The following is a 16150-nucleotide window of genomic DNA, read 5'->3' as shown; positions in this document are numbered from 1 at the left end:
AAAATTGGTTGTGGGGTTACAAACATCATTTAGTTTAACTTAGGGAGGGCCTCAAACCTTGTAAAGGACCCATTTGAAAATCTCACGAGTCGCTATAGATTACGAAACAAGAGAAGGAGAATGAACGGGAAAAAGGGGGTTTCAATAGGAAGCTAGGCAGTGATGTCACCTACTGGGGACAACCATCAAGCCATGCGCAATCGAGCGGTCCTCCCTTCCTCCTTTTATATTCTCTCCACCTCTCCCTCCCAACGGAATTCTCTTATCTCTCTCTCTCTCTCTTGTTTTTGTTTTTCTCATCTTCTTCTTCTTCATCAACCTCATTTGTCCTTTCTTCTTCATTGATTCTGTCTTAAACAAGTAAATACACAGAGACCTCCAATATTATCAGGTATTTAAGCTTATATTATATATCTTGTAGTTTTGCATGCATGGCCGATCGATTCTCTTTCTAGCAACTTAGAAAGAGAAAAATCTAAATTTCATTCCAAATTAAAGTTCAATATGTTCTCTTGATTTCTGCAAGATCTTATATAAATATATAGGAGGTCTCTCCTACTCGATCTCTCTCTCTCTCTCTCTCTCTCTCTGTGCAAGAAGGCTTTCAAATGGGATGCAAATTTTGTATCTGGGAAAGACAACAGGTCGAGATCATTTCAAATTGTTTTTCTTGATCACTTCCCATTTTGAAAGAGCTTCTTCCAAAGGCCAGCTTTAAGCTGATATCTTCAAGTTTCTCTCTCTCTCTCTGAGGCAGCACATGATCACTTACCTAGATTTCCATTTATCTTACTACATCTATATATTTTATTTCTGTTTAAGAGTGGAAAAGAATGAAGTATTAATCGAAGACACCTGAAGAAGCTTAAGGTTTGTGGAAGATTGTTAGAATGTACTTTTCCATGTGTAATTAGTGCAGGCTCACCCACAGACACACACCATTCTCCTAATCTTCTTTTTCCCTTTCTGGTGGATATGCTCATATGGGTAGTTTCAGAACTCTCTCTCTCTCTCACTCACTCTTAGCTCTTAGCTCTTAGTGTGCATTACAAATCAAATTGATGAGTTGAGAGAATATTATTGACTCAACTCAAAATGCGAGTAGAAAGACGCACACCCATGTATAGGTTCTCTTTTGGGTCAGCATTTTGTTCCAGTCTATGAAAAAAAGAGGTCAGAAGTGCCGTGAAAATTCTCGACAAACAGACAAAAAGGTCAGAACCCCGTTTCAGCAATGAGACACAGAGGCTGCAAGCCTGCAATGGCCTCAAAAGAGTGCTATCTTTTTCTCCTTTTTATTATCCTCAGCAGGCTTTGATCCGTGCCCTCTCTTTTTGCCTCTCTCAGCCTTTTCTCTTTCGAGAAACGCGTGCTAAATCGTGATAACGTCATCCACCGCCCTGTCCGTTCCAAAATCAAAACTTTCCAAACAGAGCTCTGAGAACTTCTTTCGTTAGTTTCCAACTTAACTCAAATTCCCAAACTTTTTGTTGTTTTTCGTTTTAAAAAATTAGTATTTGCTTAAAAAGTATATTTTGTTGGTTTTATCATTAATGCTATTTTTTTAGTTCTGTCATATATATATATATATATATATATATATATATATATAATATAATATAATAAATTAATTATTCGTTTATTGCTATTGTAATGGGAACCCCGTTCCTGATGCATCATTTCTACCATTCACCAACACAAGACAACATCATTAGCACAAACCTCTACTTGTCCGTTTCTTACAGACCCCTGCACACATGAGAAGGCTAAGCTCCAACTTCTCTTGGTTTTTATCAAACTCATGATTTGGTTTTCCTTTCCTTTTCACCCTCCCAGGACAAAAAATAAAAAATAAAAAATAAAAATCATTATTGTTTCTGAAATAATGGGTTTTTGTTTATAACACGCGCTTATTTCCTTTGAGAAATTACTAGCAAATATGGTGGGAGTTGCTCGCAGCTAGCTTGCTCGATCACCACCAAATGAGTTGATGATTATCTCCGATAACACCTGTCACCTTTTTGCTTCGAGGGTTCATTATTTCTTTTATAATTCTTTTTTAACTTTTTCTCTCTTTGCCTTGGGGTGGTTTCTTTGGTTTCTCTCCTTCCTCTCCCTCTCTCTCTCTCTCTCTCTCTCTTTATAACCTCACATTCGTTATGATTTAAAGATGATGGAAGTAATTAAAGGGTTTGTGGTGGTGAATTTGATGCAGTACCTACTGATATGATGGAGTCGATGGAGTCATCTGTCCCACCCGGTTTCCGGTTTCATCCTACGGACGAGGAGCTCGTTGGTTATTACCTGAGGAAGAAAGTTGCGTCACAAAAGATCGATCTTGACGTCATCAGAGATATCGACCTCTACAGGATCGAACCATGGGATCTCCAAGGTACGTATAGCATGATCTATATTTCATCCATATTTAGTATTAGGGTTTCACCTCTACCAACTTCTAGGTAGTGGTATATACAAAGAAGAAGATTTTTATACAACTGGGATAACGTTTCATATGATCAAAAATATAAATTTTAACTTCCGGGTATGGATCTATATTAGGGTTTGTGACAATGATCCATTTTTTGCTAATAGTTCCATCCTTCCTTCTAGTTTTACAGTGTGTGTGTGTGTGTTTGTGTATGCATATATGTGTGTGAATGGATTTATAGGGTGAGTGATCTGAATGGAAATTGACAGAGAGATGCCGGATCGGTTATGAGGAGCAAAATGAGTGGTATTTCTTTAGCCACAAGGATAAGAAGTATCCGACAGGGACAAGGACTAATAGAGCAACCATGGCCGGGTTTTGGAAGGCGACAGGCAGGGACAAGGCTGTATATGATAAAGCTAAACTCATTGGCATGAGGAAAACCCTCGTCTTCTACAAGGGCCGTGCACCAAATGGACAGAAAACTGACTGGATCATGCATGAATACCGGCTTGAATCTGAGGAAAATGGACCTCCACAGGCAAGCATCATCCTACCTATATCTTCTTCTTCCTTTTTTTTTTTTTTTTTTTAAATATATATTAAATGATTAAAATTCATATATTTCTTTTCAAATAAGTAATAATTCGAGTCCGAACACTGTCTCCATCTTTCATCTCCCTCTGAGCAACATTATATGACCATTCAATCTCTCTCTCTCTCTCTTCCTTTCTTGACCTACTGTGCTCTTTTTTCTGATTTGCATAAACAAAGATCTCCAAAGTGCGTAGAAAATTTATCGTAAGACCTTGATCGAGAACCACGGGTTTTATATTTCTACGACCTAATTATTAAACATGTGAGTGGCTTTTGCTTTTCCTCGCATAGACCACTAATACCTGCAATCTCACCGTATATATGTTTTCAACGAAGACGACTTCCACCGACTCTAAGTCAAAAGTTAATACTTCCAAAATAATGAATAGTACTTGCTTTCTTCCAATTCCTTTTCTGGTATGGCCTTTGCTTTCTCCTCATGCATTTTGTCAAATAAATATTCCATTTCTCCTCCTCATTCATCACCTCTGACTCTATCTACTACTACTCTTTATCAAAAAAGTAAAATCACTTTCCTAATATATATATATATAATACAACACGCATTGAGCTTATCAATCTCTTTTTCAACAAATGAAAACCGAAAACAAAGGTGGATTAAATATTTAATATTATATCATAGTTAGAAATCCTGAGTTCGAGCTTGTTTTTGCAGGAAGAAGGATGGGTGGTATGCAGAGCGTTCAAGAAGCGAACGACTAGCCAAAGCAAGAGCATTGAAGGGTGGGACTCGGGCTACTTCTATGACGAACCGAGTGGGGTGAGCTCGGTGGTGGATCCGATTGATTTCATCTCAAGGCAGCCTCAAAACTATTTATCACAGAATTTCATGTGTAAGCAAGAGATAGAAGCGGATAACTTGGGTGGTTTCATGCATTCTGATCAGTTTGTTCAGCTTCCTCAACTAGCGAGCCCATCGCTGCCATTGATAAAGAGGCCGCCGAGCTCAATATCTCTGATATCAGAAAATAATGAAGAAGAATTAGAGCAAATGAATAGAGGTTGCACCAACAACAACAAGAAGGTGACTGACTGGAGGGCCCTTGACAAGTTTGTTGCTTCTCAATTGAGTCAAGAAGAAAGATTTGAGGGTGATGGAGAATCAAGCTTTGGCGCACATGATCATCACAACTCGGATATGTCATTGCTGTTATTGCAGAGTAGTAGGGTCGACGATGAAGAGAAGTTGAATGGGTTCTTGAATTCAAGCTCAGACTGTGACATTGGGATATGCATATTTGAGAAATGAAGGAAGGTAGAATTAAGAGAGATGAAGAGATTTCTATTTGTGGTATTATAAATGTATGATGTTTTATGGATCTTGGAGAGATAAATATTCTTGTAAAATATGCTTGTGAACGACTCAATACATCTCATGATCTCTCTCTCTCTCTCTCTCTCTCTCTCTCTCTCAAAGCATGCATCAGAATTGGTACACAGAAATTAGTTGAACCAGCTAGCAACAAAGTGCATAGTAAAGTTAAAAAGAAAATACAGCAGGAAAAGGACTTTAGGCTGCAGACTTATCTTACAACATGCTATGTTTGAAAATGATTTCTTCGTTCGAGGGGCAAAAAAACAAAAAACAAAAGGAAAAAAAGAAAAGTTTAGGGTTTGAATATGTGTACTGATTTAGGGTTTGAATACGTGTACTGAAACTGGATTGAGTACCCACATGAAGCTCGGATCGATGATGGAAATATTCATCATAATGAAGTTCATTTTGATGTTTTCAACGATACAAGAAATATTAGTTAGTAATTTGAGTCGCTAGTTCTTAATTATTAGCATAAGCTTTTGAGATAAGTTATTGATAATTAAATTAACAATCAGCCACAAAGTGGCCAAGAAACTGACAACCCAGGCAAACAAAGGTATAAATTTTATACTTTCCCTATCAATCGAGTGGTGATTTTAATTAGAGAGAATATAGCTCCTCCATAGAGGAAGTGAAATCTGTGAGATTAATTCAAGAAACAAATTCAGCCGAAGCTAACTAAATTTCACTGCTTCCTGGTTAAACCCACAATTAGGCCTTGATTAACAACATCAAGTCTGACTTCTTTAATGTAAATGTTGTTGTCTTGTTACTATGTTGGCTGGTAAAGAGCATGGACAGTAGCAACTGTCAAAATATTAATTAAAATAATTAAATTTATTATTTACTAGTTATTAATTTAATATTTTATAGTAATTTGTAATTTAATATGGTATAGTTTGCCCATCTAATTTATCTTAACTAGCAAGTTATACATGATTTTTACAAGAAACACATCAATAAACGATGATATATATGGAAGTTCAAAATTGTGACAATAAATATTATAAATTCTTGAATAGATCGATGGAGCCAGATTAGTGCACGGTGCACCTCCTACCGAGCTTGTGCATGAAGTGCATAATTATTAGGAAATATACCAAATTTTTAGTTAGCAACTATCTCATAATGTTGACCCTCCGTCTTCACCAAACCTTATTTATTTTTTTACTTTTTAACATTAAAGACTGATTCAATGGTTATTTAATTTGAAATAACCTTATAGAATAGTTGTGAGATAAAAATATGATATATACTTTCTAGCATCAAATATTAATGGTGAGCAATTATAGGTGAAGTACAAGATATTAATCTTGGCATTTTTTTTTTCTCTATTTTGGATATAGAATTTTTTTTTTTTTCCTAAGCAAAGGGGGAAAAGGGGAAAGGACTACAAAGTTGGGTCTCTCCCACTCTTAATCCGGGTGGAGGAGATAAAAGGGAAACAAGCGGGAATGCTTCCAAACAATTGTGGGAAGCGGCCTATTTAGCAATTGAGTGTGTTCTCGAGTTCGCACATCTTGATACTTTTGATGCGATCCAACTTGCAAATTGTAGCAAATGCAAACAAATATCAACAATCACAAGGACACAGCCAATCTTGAAAAGAGATGATCTTTATTAATGGCAAGGACGCAGAGCTGAGAATCAATCCCCTTCAAAGAGAATAGAGAAACAACCAAAATCAGCAGTAAAACTAACTAATTGCCAAGAGAGCTGCATTGACTTCCCCAACAGTAGCATCCAGATGGGATAACTTCTTGGATATAGAATTATAGTATACATAAGAACGTGTTAATTGTGGATATGTGGTAAAACTTGTAGGAAGGTTAAAAGAATATAACATTATATATGAAAATATACGTAAAAACCCTATTAAAACATCTATAAAAAATATAAATAAATAAATAAAAGTCCTTATCGGATTAATATTATTGAAGTTTGAAGCCTCCAAGACACCAAAGCATAAAGGGACAAAATGAGAAAGCTTAATTGATTGAATTAGATTGATCGTGGTCAGCATGGGAGCATCTCTCGGGTGTGGGTTATGGTGGGCCCGTGGCCTGTCTAGCATGCGTTGTGCAACGTGGCTCCTGTTGGGCATGCTTTGTCTTTATGGACATTTTGACCCTCTTCTGTTTACCCTCTCATGTCCTCCTAGTGCCACACATTTATTAATCTCACCGATAATATTATTCTAAGATTGTTTGCTTGTCTCATTTATGTTTATATGAGCAAAGTTATTATTTCATTCAGCAACCATAAAACATAAGATTTCAACTTAATCAATTTTTCATCAGTGTCGTGTAAATTGATGCTTTTTAAGAAAATTGACGTAACTGTTTACGTAATACTATGATCACATTAGTCATTAAATAATTAAATTTTTTTATCATGTACATTTTGTTATTTAATTTTTCACCTGACATGCATTGATGAATTATTTCAGTTTGTAAATCAATTATAATAAGATGTATATATAATACCCAATTATTTTTTCGTGTAAATAGTGTTGTATGTTGGACCATATTAACATGAAATGTTTTTTTATTTTCATTTGCAAGGACCGACACCCCCATTACAAGAATTACACTTTTCACTGATGAGCTTCAACAAGTAGGACCCATAAGTGAAGAAGAAAAAAAAAATCTCCTTCTACTAGGGAAATTAATTAACAGCAATATCACAAAATTTGTAGAAAGTTATGATTAATATAAAATAAGGGAGAAATAATGGAAGCGAAGGAAGAGAAAATAGACCCAAAAAAAAAATTGTAGTTTAGTTTTAGAATCCTATATTTATGTTAGGACGATTAATTCATCATTGTTTTATTGAATTATTTAGATTTGTATTGCATTTAATGGTATTTATAGAGAATTTAAGGTGTGGTAATTAAATTAGGTAAACTGGTTAAATAAGAAGGGAAATTTATAATAAGCCTAAAAAATAATAAAATCATGAACAAACAGGGAATATTCTACCACATGCGCGCAGTTTAATTGCTATAGTTTCATGTCAATCGATGACAGTGGGTATTTAGAAAACTATAGCATTGGGAATAATTGCAATGCCTTTAATTAGTCACTCCAATAATGCATGGTCTCTACTGTGTGCGACATTATCTTTAAAGCCATTATTCCGACCTGAATTTTCAAAAGTTAAACAACCAATAAATATCATGGTTCGTTTGCAACGAGAGAATCAGCTAAAATTTCTGCGTCATTTAATTTCTTCATAATTTGATGCCATGTCGAGTTATTAACTTTGTTCCCTCAAACGAACGACTTCATCATTCGTAAGATTGTCGTCAACTATATATGTGATTGATCAGTGAAAAGCAAGAAAATATGGAGGAAAAAGAAAACACACACACGGAGAATTTGCGTGGTTCGATAGTATGTTTACATCTACAAGAACGACAGCTAATTTCATTATTGAAAAAAGAATAGATCGTCTTTAGTTAAAACTCTATTTGTACAACCTAGTTTACACCCATATGGTCATGCTAGTATAATACTAGAGACTAGTATTACTTTCTCATTCTAAATATATGCCACTATTTCTATTAGTGTAGTGATCGCACGCCATTCACCAAAGAGAGAATCTACAAGGAAAAAATTGAGGGTAGAGAGTGTCACAGGATTAATGGATTCGGTGAGACCATTTTAACACTCGAGTCAGTTGGTTGATGAATAAGGAAGTTTTAGTAGAGTTTTGTTAAGGCAAAATAGGTGTACCTGAGTGAATACCTTGACAATTCCTTTATACAAGTCATCATGTCTACTCTTCTTGTTTAGGGTTTTGAAAATTACTACCAAGAAGTTGTTATTGATGTCAAGATTCCCTCGATCCCTAAACCTATTGGGAAGGGACGCAAGGTATGGAGAAGGCATACAATTAAACTGGCTAAGTGAGAATCAGCTACTAGGCGTCATATATACTTGAGTAAGAGTGCACTCAGATCTTGAATCGCTATTTGGGGTATGGTTCGGCAGACCTTCTTGGCACTCTTTAGTGAGTGTTCATGACATGGAGCTCACTGGTAATTAGGCGTTTCAGTAATCCCCAAATTTCCTTAAGTAATTGGACTGATCATAATCGTTCATGAAATTTTGTCTAGAATGCCAATTAATAAAAACCAAGAGTCTATCAGTGACTATGCCCTCCTATATATATATATATATATATATATATATATATATATATATATGTGTGTGTGTGTGTCACCTCTTCTTTGGCCTTCCAGATAGATATAATTAATAAGTTCATGAGTAGTTTTGAAATCCAAACAAAAGGCCATCGATCCTACTAATTAATCACGTTCTGACGACATTCACATTCACTAGTTACGTGGCACAGTGTTTTTTCACTTTTTCAATTAATTATTTTGCTATTACAAACAAACATGCATGTTCTTGCCGACCCCGCCGCTGAAACGTCTCACTCATCAGCTGGCACATCTATAATAAGCAACTCGACCAATCACGTTCTCTCAAATAAGTAGTGCAGTGAAAACGAACGTTGAATCAACGATGGCAAGCATTGCAGCTGGTGTGATAGTTTCCCGTTAAATAAAAACAACATTTGTTGTTAGACTTAATAGACAGACATGCTGTATATTGGTCGGCGCACGTATTGAAGCTTATGCGCCAACCAAGAGCTTCCACGTAAAGTGGTGGTAAGCTTTTGAAAATGGAGTAGACAGGGTCGGAAAGATGATGAGCATGGATGGCAATCAGTGTAATGGTTGACTCAAACGGCCTTCCTTTTTCTAGAACAATCATGCCTATCATGCCACGCAACAATGCAATTTGATCAACTTTTCATGCAAGGATAAGGATCATCCAACGCCTCTCAAAAGTAAGTAGTCTAGTAGAGGATATATTTCAAAAACGACAAAAAAATAATAATAATAATGGCCTTAATTATTTGTTAGCCTCTCCTCAACCTCAAGAAGACAGTACAATTTCAATTAACTACAATCTCTCTTTATCTTTATTTATCAAGTGTTAAAATATAATTAATATTTGGTGATTACATCAAAATTTAGTTTAAAGAATCAATATGACGATAGGATTCATCTCAATTCTTTTTGGAAAAAACTTAACAACTCCCCCTAACTTTCTCACTCGTTTTGACACTACTTCTTAAAGTTTAAAAACTCCTAATTAATGATATCGAACTTTCAATTTTATTTCAATTACATCATTCCGTTAAGATTTTTCATTAAATCTTACTAAAATTCCCAAAAAATACCCATTTTTTATAAATAAATAATATTACAAAGATGTTACAAATATATATCTTTACCCATAAATCTTAATAATTTTTTATAATAAAAAAATAAGGGTATTTTGAAAATTTTGACGAGATTTAACGAAAAATCTTAACGAAATTAGTTAATTGAAAGAAATTGAAAATTCAATACCTTTAATTGAGAGCTTTTGAACTTTGGGTGGATAATTTCTAGAAGTTTAGAGGGTTTTTTTTGAAATTTTTTCATTCTTTTTTTAATTTTTATGAGGATTTTTTTTTTTTTTTTTTGCGATTTTGTTTAAGAACACATGTTTAAGCTGCAAAATTACCGGGCAAAACAAAATCTTAATTGTAAGGCTGCTCGTCGAATCAATGTGTTAAGAGTCGTTAAAAATCAGTTAGAGGCCAATTTTAATAAGAAATCTTTCGAAATGGGTCTAGACCTAACGACGTCCGAATCCTTCTCAAACACACTTTCGGCAAGAAACCACTGTTGAAAAAGAGGAATAGTTGTTCTTCACTCCCTAAACTTTATTCTCTTTTACATATATATTATTCATGTCAACTCTCTTGGATTCTTTTCCCACGGGCCACAGGCCACAGCTCCATTCTCTAAAACAGAGAGCAGGCCGAAGAGAGCCTTTTGGACCCCCATTTGAAAGGGCCATCAAGATGTTCATTTATTATAATTTTGAATTTTCAATAATCATTTATAAAACTTCTTTTCACCAAATAAGTATTTATAATTTAACTAAAATTGCAACTACGTTTAATGCATTGTTGCTTTATAATTCATCCATTCAATGTGAGCAATTTGCCCACCTAAGATTCGACTTGTATACTGTTATTAAAATAACAACATAAACATGCAAGAACCGAAGCCTAAAGTTATCCATCTACTGGTCTGGTAAATAAATGCCTACTCTTTTTGCTAACTATTTTTTATTGGACTCTAGGCGTGCTGGTTAGGGAATAGACAAAAATATACTAGTGGGTTCATTTGTTAATGGTTTTTTTGTGTGTCTGAAAAAACTGTTCTTGTGTAACATAAAAGTGAAAGTAGTTTTGAATTTTTATATTTTTAGTTGTTGGTTAATATTTTTATTAAAAAAATAAAATAAAAAAGGTGATCAAACAAAGCCAGAGACTTTAGGCACCAAGAGGACAATTTGAAAATTTTATGAAGGTACCAAGTTTTGAATGAAGGGAACATTAAAACCCAGATCCAGCAGCCCTTCATTTTGAGCATTGTAGGTCACATGTAGCAGAAATGCAGATCCAATAGCACTTCATCATACAACACATTCATCTATAACACAGATATGCAAATTGAGCTCTTGCACTTTCACAAACGCAATAAAAGATATCAACTGTATTCAATTTCACAATAAAGTCATAGATGTGTTCAAAACCAACAATAAACAGAATACAACAATTCAAAGTGCAAGTGCAAAATGAGAGTTTTTATTTTTTTATTTTTTTTATGGGAAAGGGATTAAGGGCCTAAGGCTTAGGATCTTCATCTGACTGCTAAACCTTATTGCTGGAGATTAATGAAGGCAATTCCCAAAGCACTTCCATCATAAGACTTGTTCATAACACACAGCAAGTCATCGATCTATGATGGCAAAAATATACAGATCACCATACATCACATACAAATTGCCAACACTCGTACAACTACTAAAAAAGTAGAACTAAAAATGACTTTTTTTCTTGAATTAAAAAAAAAAAAAAAAAAAGATTATTAATAAATACATTTGCAAATTACAATAATGTAGCAAATCGAGAAAGAACTGCTAAAACATTTATGCCCTTTCAAGCTGGATATCCTTTGGCATGATAGCCACCCTCTTGGCATGGCGCTCTGGAACCTCAAATTCGTCTGACAGGAAAACAACAAAAATACCTAGAATTGAACAAATATCAAGTAATGACGTTAGGGATTATATTCCCACCTTAGAATAGATTAAAAATTTAGTACAAGAATAAATTAATGTAGAAAAATCTGGACAAAGCATCCACACCGACACCGAAGAGCGACAGTTCCCGGGCGGTAACGGTGGGGTTTCTCGACTCCACATGCAGTAGGAGCCGACTTCCTCGCAGCCTTCACATAAGCAAACACATTACCAATCAATAAAATCCCAAACAACAGATATATAACCATAACAAAGAAGAGAAAAAAAAGTTAAAAATCATATGATGCTACACCCACCCATAAAATCCAAATAGTTTCACCTCATTGAGTTTCTAGAATCCTCAAGCTTGATAACGAAAGATTATGTAAACCAGAGCAACGCCCATTTAAAAACAGTTTCTCAATTTATTTCACTACAACGAAAGCATCTATGTATGCACATAAATCAAACAATAAATGGGTGGACTGAATCCTGATAGCATGAGCTCCATTTTACAATCTCACAAAATTCCACATTCTCCCTCTTTCTTTCACTACAAGTTGTGTTCATGAACGCATATAACGCAATAAGAAAGACAATTTCTAAGGATGTTATTCAAAAATTTGAGGGTACAAAATGCTCAACAATTTTCCTTTCACTTCCTCTGAGATTTAAACAGATGATCCACATTCAAATTCTGCAATTTCATTCGTTCTGTTTCATAACCCCGAAGCTGAAACGCAAACGAAACTGAAATTTGTTTCCGAATCAAAAACGGCGGAGCATGAAAATAAAAAACGCAGAACTTTTCTAATTTTAAGATTCCCAATAGTTGATTAATTCCAAGAGAAACAAAAATCAGTGGCACATTGGAAGCAAAAGCCTGAAAATGTCAGTTCCATTATAACTCCTAAAAGCAGATTACGGGAGAATTACATCTAGTGCTTGAAAGTTAAAAGCAAAAACTTGCTTCAGAGAAACCAGAGATTCCATTTCCTATACACAGAGACAGAGAGACGCCTAAACTATTTTAACACTTATTTAGCAGCGGCCTTCCTGGCCCTCTTCGCGGCAGGGGACTTGATGGACTTGGGCTGCTTGGGCTTAGAAGGGGTCGACTTCTTGGGCTTCTTGGGCCCAGGCCCAACAATCTTAGTGCTCGCCTTCCTCTTCGGTGCCTTTTTAACGGCGGTTTCAGGCTTCTTCGCCGCAACCTCGGGCTTTTTCGCCGCTGCCGCCGCCTTAGCCTTCGGAGCCGCCTTGGTAGTCGGCTTGGCCTTGGCCTTGGCCTTGGTTGTCTGCTTGGCCTTGGGTTGGGGCTTGGGCTTTTTCTCTGCGTTGGTGAGCTTTGCGACCGTGACCTTCTTGCCCGCCTCAGAGAGCTTGTACGACGCCTTGATCTTGATGAGCTTCCCTCTCGCGGCCGAGTTCTTCAACTGCAGACCCAAAATCTTCTTGTAGTTTGATGGAAGCTCTTGCTTGTGCTTCTCTTCCATGTACTTGGCTATGGCGTACGGGCTCGACCCGCTCTTCTCGTCCAGAGCCAACAGAGCCTCCTTGATCATCTGCAAAAATCAACAAAACATTTAAATTCGGCTGTAGAATTTTTCTAATTCAAGTTTTCAGACCTAAAAATGCAAGCGATTCTCAGATTTTCGGATCCAAGAAACGAAAATCAAAATTCACATGAGAGTACAAAAAATAGCTTCCAATATCAACATGACAAACTCAAAATTCAATTATGCATATTATCAAATATTTGGTAAGCGAAAATACCTGGAAGTATGGGGGATGAGCAGCGGTTTTGGGCTGTTTCGGCTTCTTCTCTTTGGGGGCCTTGGGCTTCTTCTCCTTGACAGGCTTCTCAGCCTTCTGCTTGGGCTCCACTACAGCAGGAGCCTCCGTCGCCGGTTGCTCGACGGCCGGGGCTGCAACTTCTTCGGTGGCCGACATTACGAATCACAGAAACGAGAATTAATTTCACACACAAATGCTGAGAATATGACTTTACTCTGACGCCGCTGGAATTGGCTCTCTGGGTATTTATAGCGAGGAAGCGATCCGTGTGCGAGCGAGACTCGGCTTCTTATTGGTCCGTTTTGGGTCACGCGGATCGCCAGCTTTGTGCTTGGAGAGTTCTGGAACGTACACGTGGAGGAATATCTGAGCGTTAGGTTTTTTTTTTTTTAGTTAGTGGGTTCAAATGGGAGACAGGTGTGCTGAATGGGGATGGGAATTCTAGCGTGGCCTTCTGTTATGTTTTCCTTCTGCATGGTGTGTGAGAAGGGTGTGTTTTCTAATTGGGTTTGTGACTGATTTTCTGTGGATTGGTATGGAATTCCAAAATGATTTTTTTTTTCAGATTAAGGCTGAGAAACCAGGGATTATAATGTGGGTTGAATGGAGTAAAATGGTTAGCATTTGGGTGTGATATGGAGGCATGAAACCAAAACAGTTTTCCATGGTAATTCCAAAACATATAGTCATAACGGCCTGCTTTGTTTGAATTTATATTTTTTCTTATCATTGTGTAAAATATATTTTGAAAAATGTTATTTTCACTTATGGGTGTTTGGGGTTGAAGATTTTTACCGAAAAGCATTTTTATTGAACAAAGAAAACTAGAGAGTAAAATGTTCTATGCTTCCTCAACCTCACCACAACTACCACCATTACAAGCTCCGCCAGCTCTATCATTGTCACGCGACTCACGCTTACTACTCTTTTAGGCTAACTCATTACGATTCCACTTCTCTCTTCCAAGCCCCACCCTAACTCTAACTTGAAAATCAAACCCAACGAACACCCACCATCACTGTCTTGTGCTGCTTACTATCATAATGTTAGGCACACAATAATATTGTCAAAGACGGATTTAGGGAAAGACAGGCAATGAATCTAGTTCCCCCCAAATTACAATAAAAAAAAAATTAAATAAAAAAAAATTAAGGTAAAAAAATAATAATTTGAGGTATTTTTTGCCAATGTATCCCTCCCCAAATTTTTTTTGGACCTGAATCCCCCAAATTTAAAATTGACTCCATCCCTGAATTATATTGTGGCCTTGATCAACTTGTACCGGGGGGAGTGGTACTTGCTCTAGCAAGGCAACTTGAATGCAATCCAGTGGCAAGAGGTGCCGAACACGATGGTGCAGTGATAGCGGTGTAAACGAGCCGAGCTTGAACGAGCTTCCTTTGTTCAGGCTTAGCTCGTTTAAATTTTACTCGAGCTCGAGCTCAAGGGCAAGCCAAAAAAATCGAGATCAAGCTAATAATAAGTTGAGCCGAGCCAGCTCGTTCGCTGGTTCTTATATTTAATATTTTTGTTTTTTAAAAAAAAAAATTAACTTTCAAGTACTCTTAAACGGCTTAAGAAGTTAGTTTGCATATAAGTATTTGCTTAATCTAGCTAGTCAAGTATGAAGCTTGAGTTAATACAGCAAGGCATTTGGTTTCAAAGATAGAGGATATGCATCCTTTTATAGATAAGCAAATTTGGAGATTAATGTTTTCTTAACAATGTAGGACAAGTTAACAGGGTGCATTCATACTGCATTGGGACAACGCCCCCTACAAAAAAATATTTTTTCAACCTCTCTCTCTCAATCCCCCTCACCAGTCACAGCGCATCTTCCACCTGAACTCTCATTTCCCACTCTCTCACTCTCGCTCGTCAAACAGGTAGTGATAGTGTTTGGGTCTGTTTGATTATTCAATAGTTTATGCATTTTGCAATCTCCCTCAATAGTTTCTGCTTGATTCTTCTTCCTTTCGTTTGGGTCTGCTCTAATTGAATCGAAGTCTTTTTAATGATTGCTCTCTCTCTCTCTTTGATCACGAAGGGTTTAGAATTTTTCATTCTCTAACGCTTAAATATAAATGCAATTTTAAGATTTTAATAATTATGAGATTTATAATTAATTATGTATTACTTAGTTTATATATATATATATATATATATATATATATATATATATATATATATATACACACACACGAGCTTATACGAGCTTGCTCACGAGCCTAACTGAGTCGAGCCGAGCTTGCTTCATTTAATATTCGAACCAAAATTTGTGTTCACAAAGCGTTTCATTTAATAATCGAGCCGAGCTTATACGAGCCGATCCCAAGCTTGCTCACATAACACCCCTGTGCAGTGGTGCTTAGCCTGTGGTGCCGACCAAGACCATCACCTAATTATCTCTCTCCAAAGGAAATTAATTTGATTTTTCTCTCTCTATGTAAGTTATATTCTTAGGAATTACACTGGTGAGTATGAAATAAGAATACACTATAAACTATATTTTTATTTCAAAACTATTTAACAATATTGATGTGAGAATCAAAAATAACTTTTAAATTAGTTATTGTTAAAAAAAAAAAAAAAAAAAAAAATCTAAGGATTGGTTTATTATTAGAATTGTCACGTCAGCATTTTAAAATAAATATGAGATAAAAATACAATTTTTAGCATTTATCTGCATGTATGATATTGTTTTGATAATAACAAATTCTAGTTATTATGCTATAGATTTGAAAGGGCAAAGTTTTCCTTATATAGAGTTGCAAGGAATTCATTTAATTTAGTCAATTAAATCAGCATATGTTGAGTTCTATATATATATAT

General features: G+C 35.9%; 2 protein-coding genes across 4 annotated transcripts; one reads left to right on the top strand and one right to left on the bottom strand.

The window, feature by feature from the left end:
* The first annotated feature begins 257 nt into the window (after window positions 1–257).
* On the top strand, window positions 258–4437 carry LOC132170639 (NAC domain-containing protein 37). 3 transcript variants are annotated; one of them, XM_059581690.2, is made up of 4 exons: window positions 258–391; window positions 2216–2392; window positions 2698–2969; window positions 3702–4437. In XM_059581690.2, the coding sequence occupies exons 2-4, from the start codon at window positions 2227–2229 to the stop codon at window positions 4293–4295; spliced, it is 1032 nt and encodes a 343-aa protein (XP_059437673.2). In that variant the 5' UTR covers window positions 258–391; window positions 2216–2226; the 3' UTR covers window positions 4296–4437. The 3 variants fall into 3 exon arrangements, with proteins under 3 accessions (XP_059437673.2, XP_059437675.2, XP_059437674.2); XM_059581692.2 differs by lacking the exon at window positions 258–391 and adding an exon at window positions 430–870; XM_059581691.2 differs by lacking the exon at window positions 258–391 and having other exon boundaries at window positions 1780–2392.
* Window positions 4438–12401: 7964 nt separating this feature from the next.
* HIS1-3 (histone H1-3) lies at window positions 12402–13559 on the bottom strand. Its single transcript, XM_059582027.2, has 2 exons — window positions 13298–13559; window positions 12402–13086 (listed from the first exon to the last, which is right to left on the bottom strand). The coding sequence occupies exons 1-2, from the start codon at window positions 13472–13474 to the stop codon at window positions 12559–12561; spliced, it is 705 nt and encodes a 234-aa protein (XP_059438010.1). The 5' UTR covers window positions 13475–13559; the 3' UTR covers window positions 12402–12558.
* Window positions 13560–16150: the final 2591 nt, after the last annotated feature.

The sequence above is a fragment of the Corylus avellana genome, chromosome 1 (assembly GCF_965113065.1).
Source record: "Corylus avellana chromosome 1, dhCorAvel1.hap1.2, whole genome shotgun sequence".
NCBI classification, from domain to species: domain Eukaryota; kingdom Viridiplantae; phylum Streptophyta; class Magnoliopsida; order Fagales; family Betulaceae; genus Corylus; species Corylus avellana.
The sequence above is the reverse complement of the archived record's forward strand: the minus strand, read 5'-3'. Positions and strand labels throughout refer to the sequence as shown.

What these genes read in the sequence shown, in the direction of transcription:
- LOC132170639 (XM_059581690.2), top strand. Translation starts at nt 2,227, where the DNA reads ATGATGGAGTCGATGGAGTCATCTGTCCCACCCGGTTTCCGGTTTCAT. An exon ending in CGAACCATGGGATCTCCAAG is followed by an intron (nt 2,393 to 2,697) that starts GTACGTATAGCA and finishes GGAAATTGACAG; the next exon opens with AGAGATGCCGGATCGGTTAT. An exon ending in AGGAAAATGGACCTCCACAG is followed by an intron (nt 2,970 to 3,701) that starts GCAAGCATCATC and finishes TTGTTTTTGCAG; the next exon opens with GAAGAAGGATGGGTGGTATG.
- HIS1-3 (XM_059582027.2), bottom strand. Translation starts at nt 13,474, where the DNA reads ATGTCGGCCACCGAAGAAGTTGCAGCCCCGGCCGTCGAGCAACCGGCG. An exon ending in CTCATCCCCCATACTTCCAG is followed by an intron (nt 13,087 to 13,297) that starts GTATTTTCGCTT and finishes TGATTTTTGCAG; the next exon opens with ATGATCAAGGAGGCTCTGTT.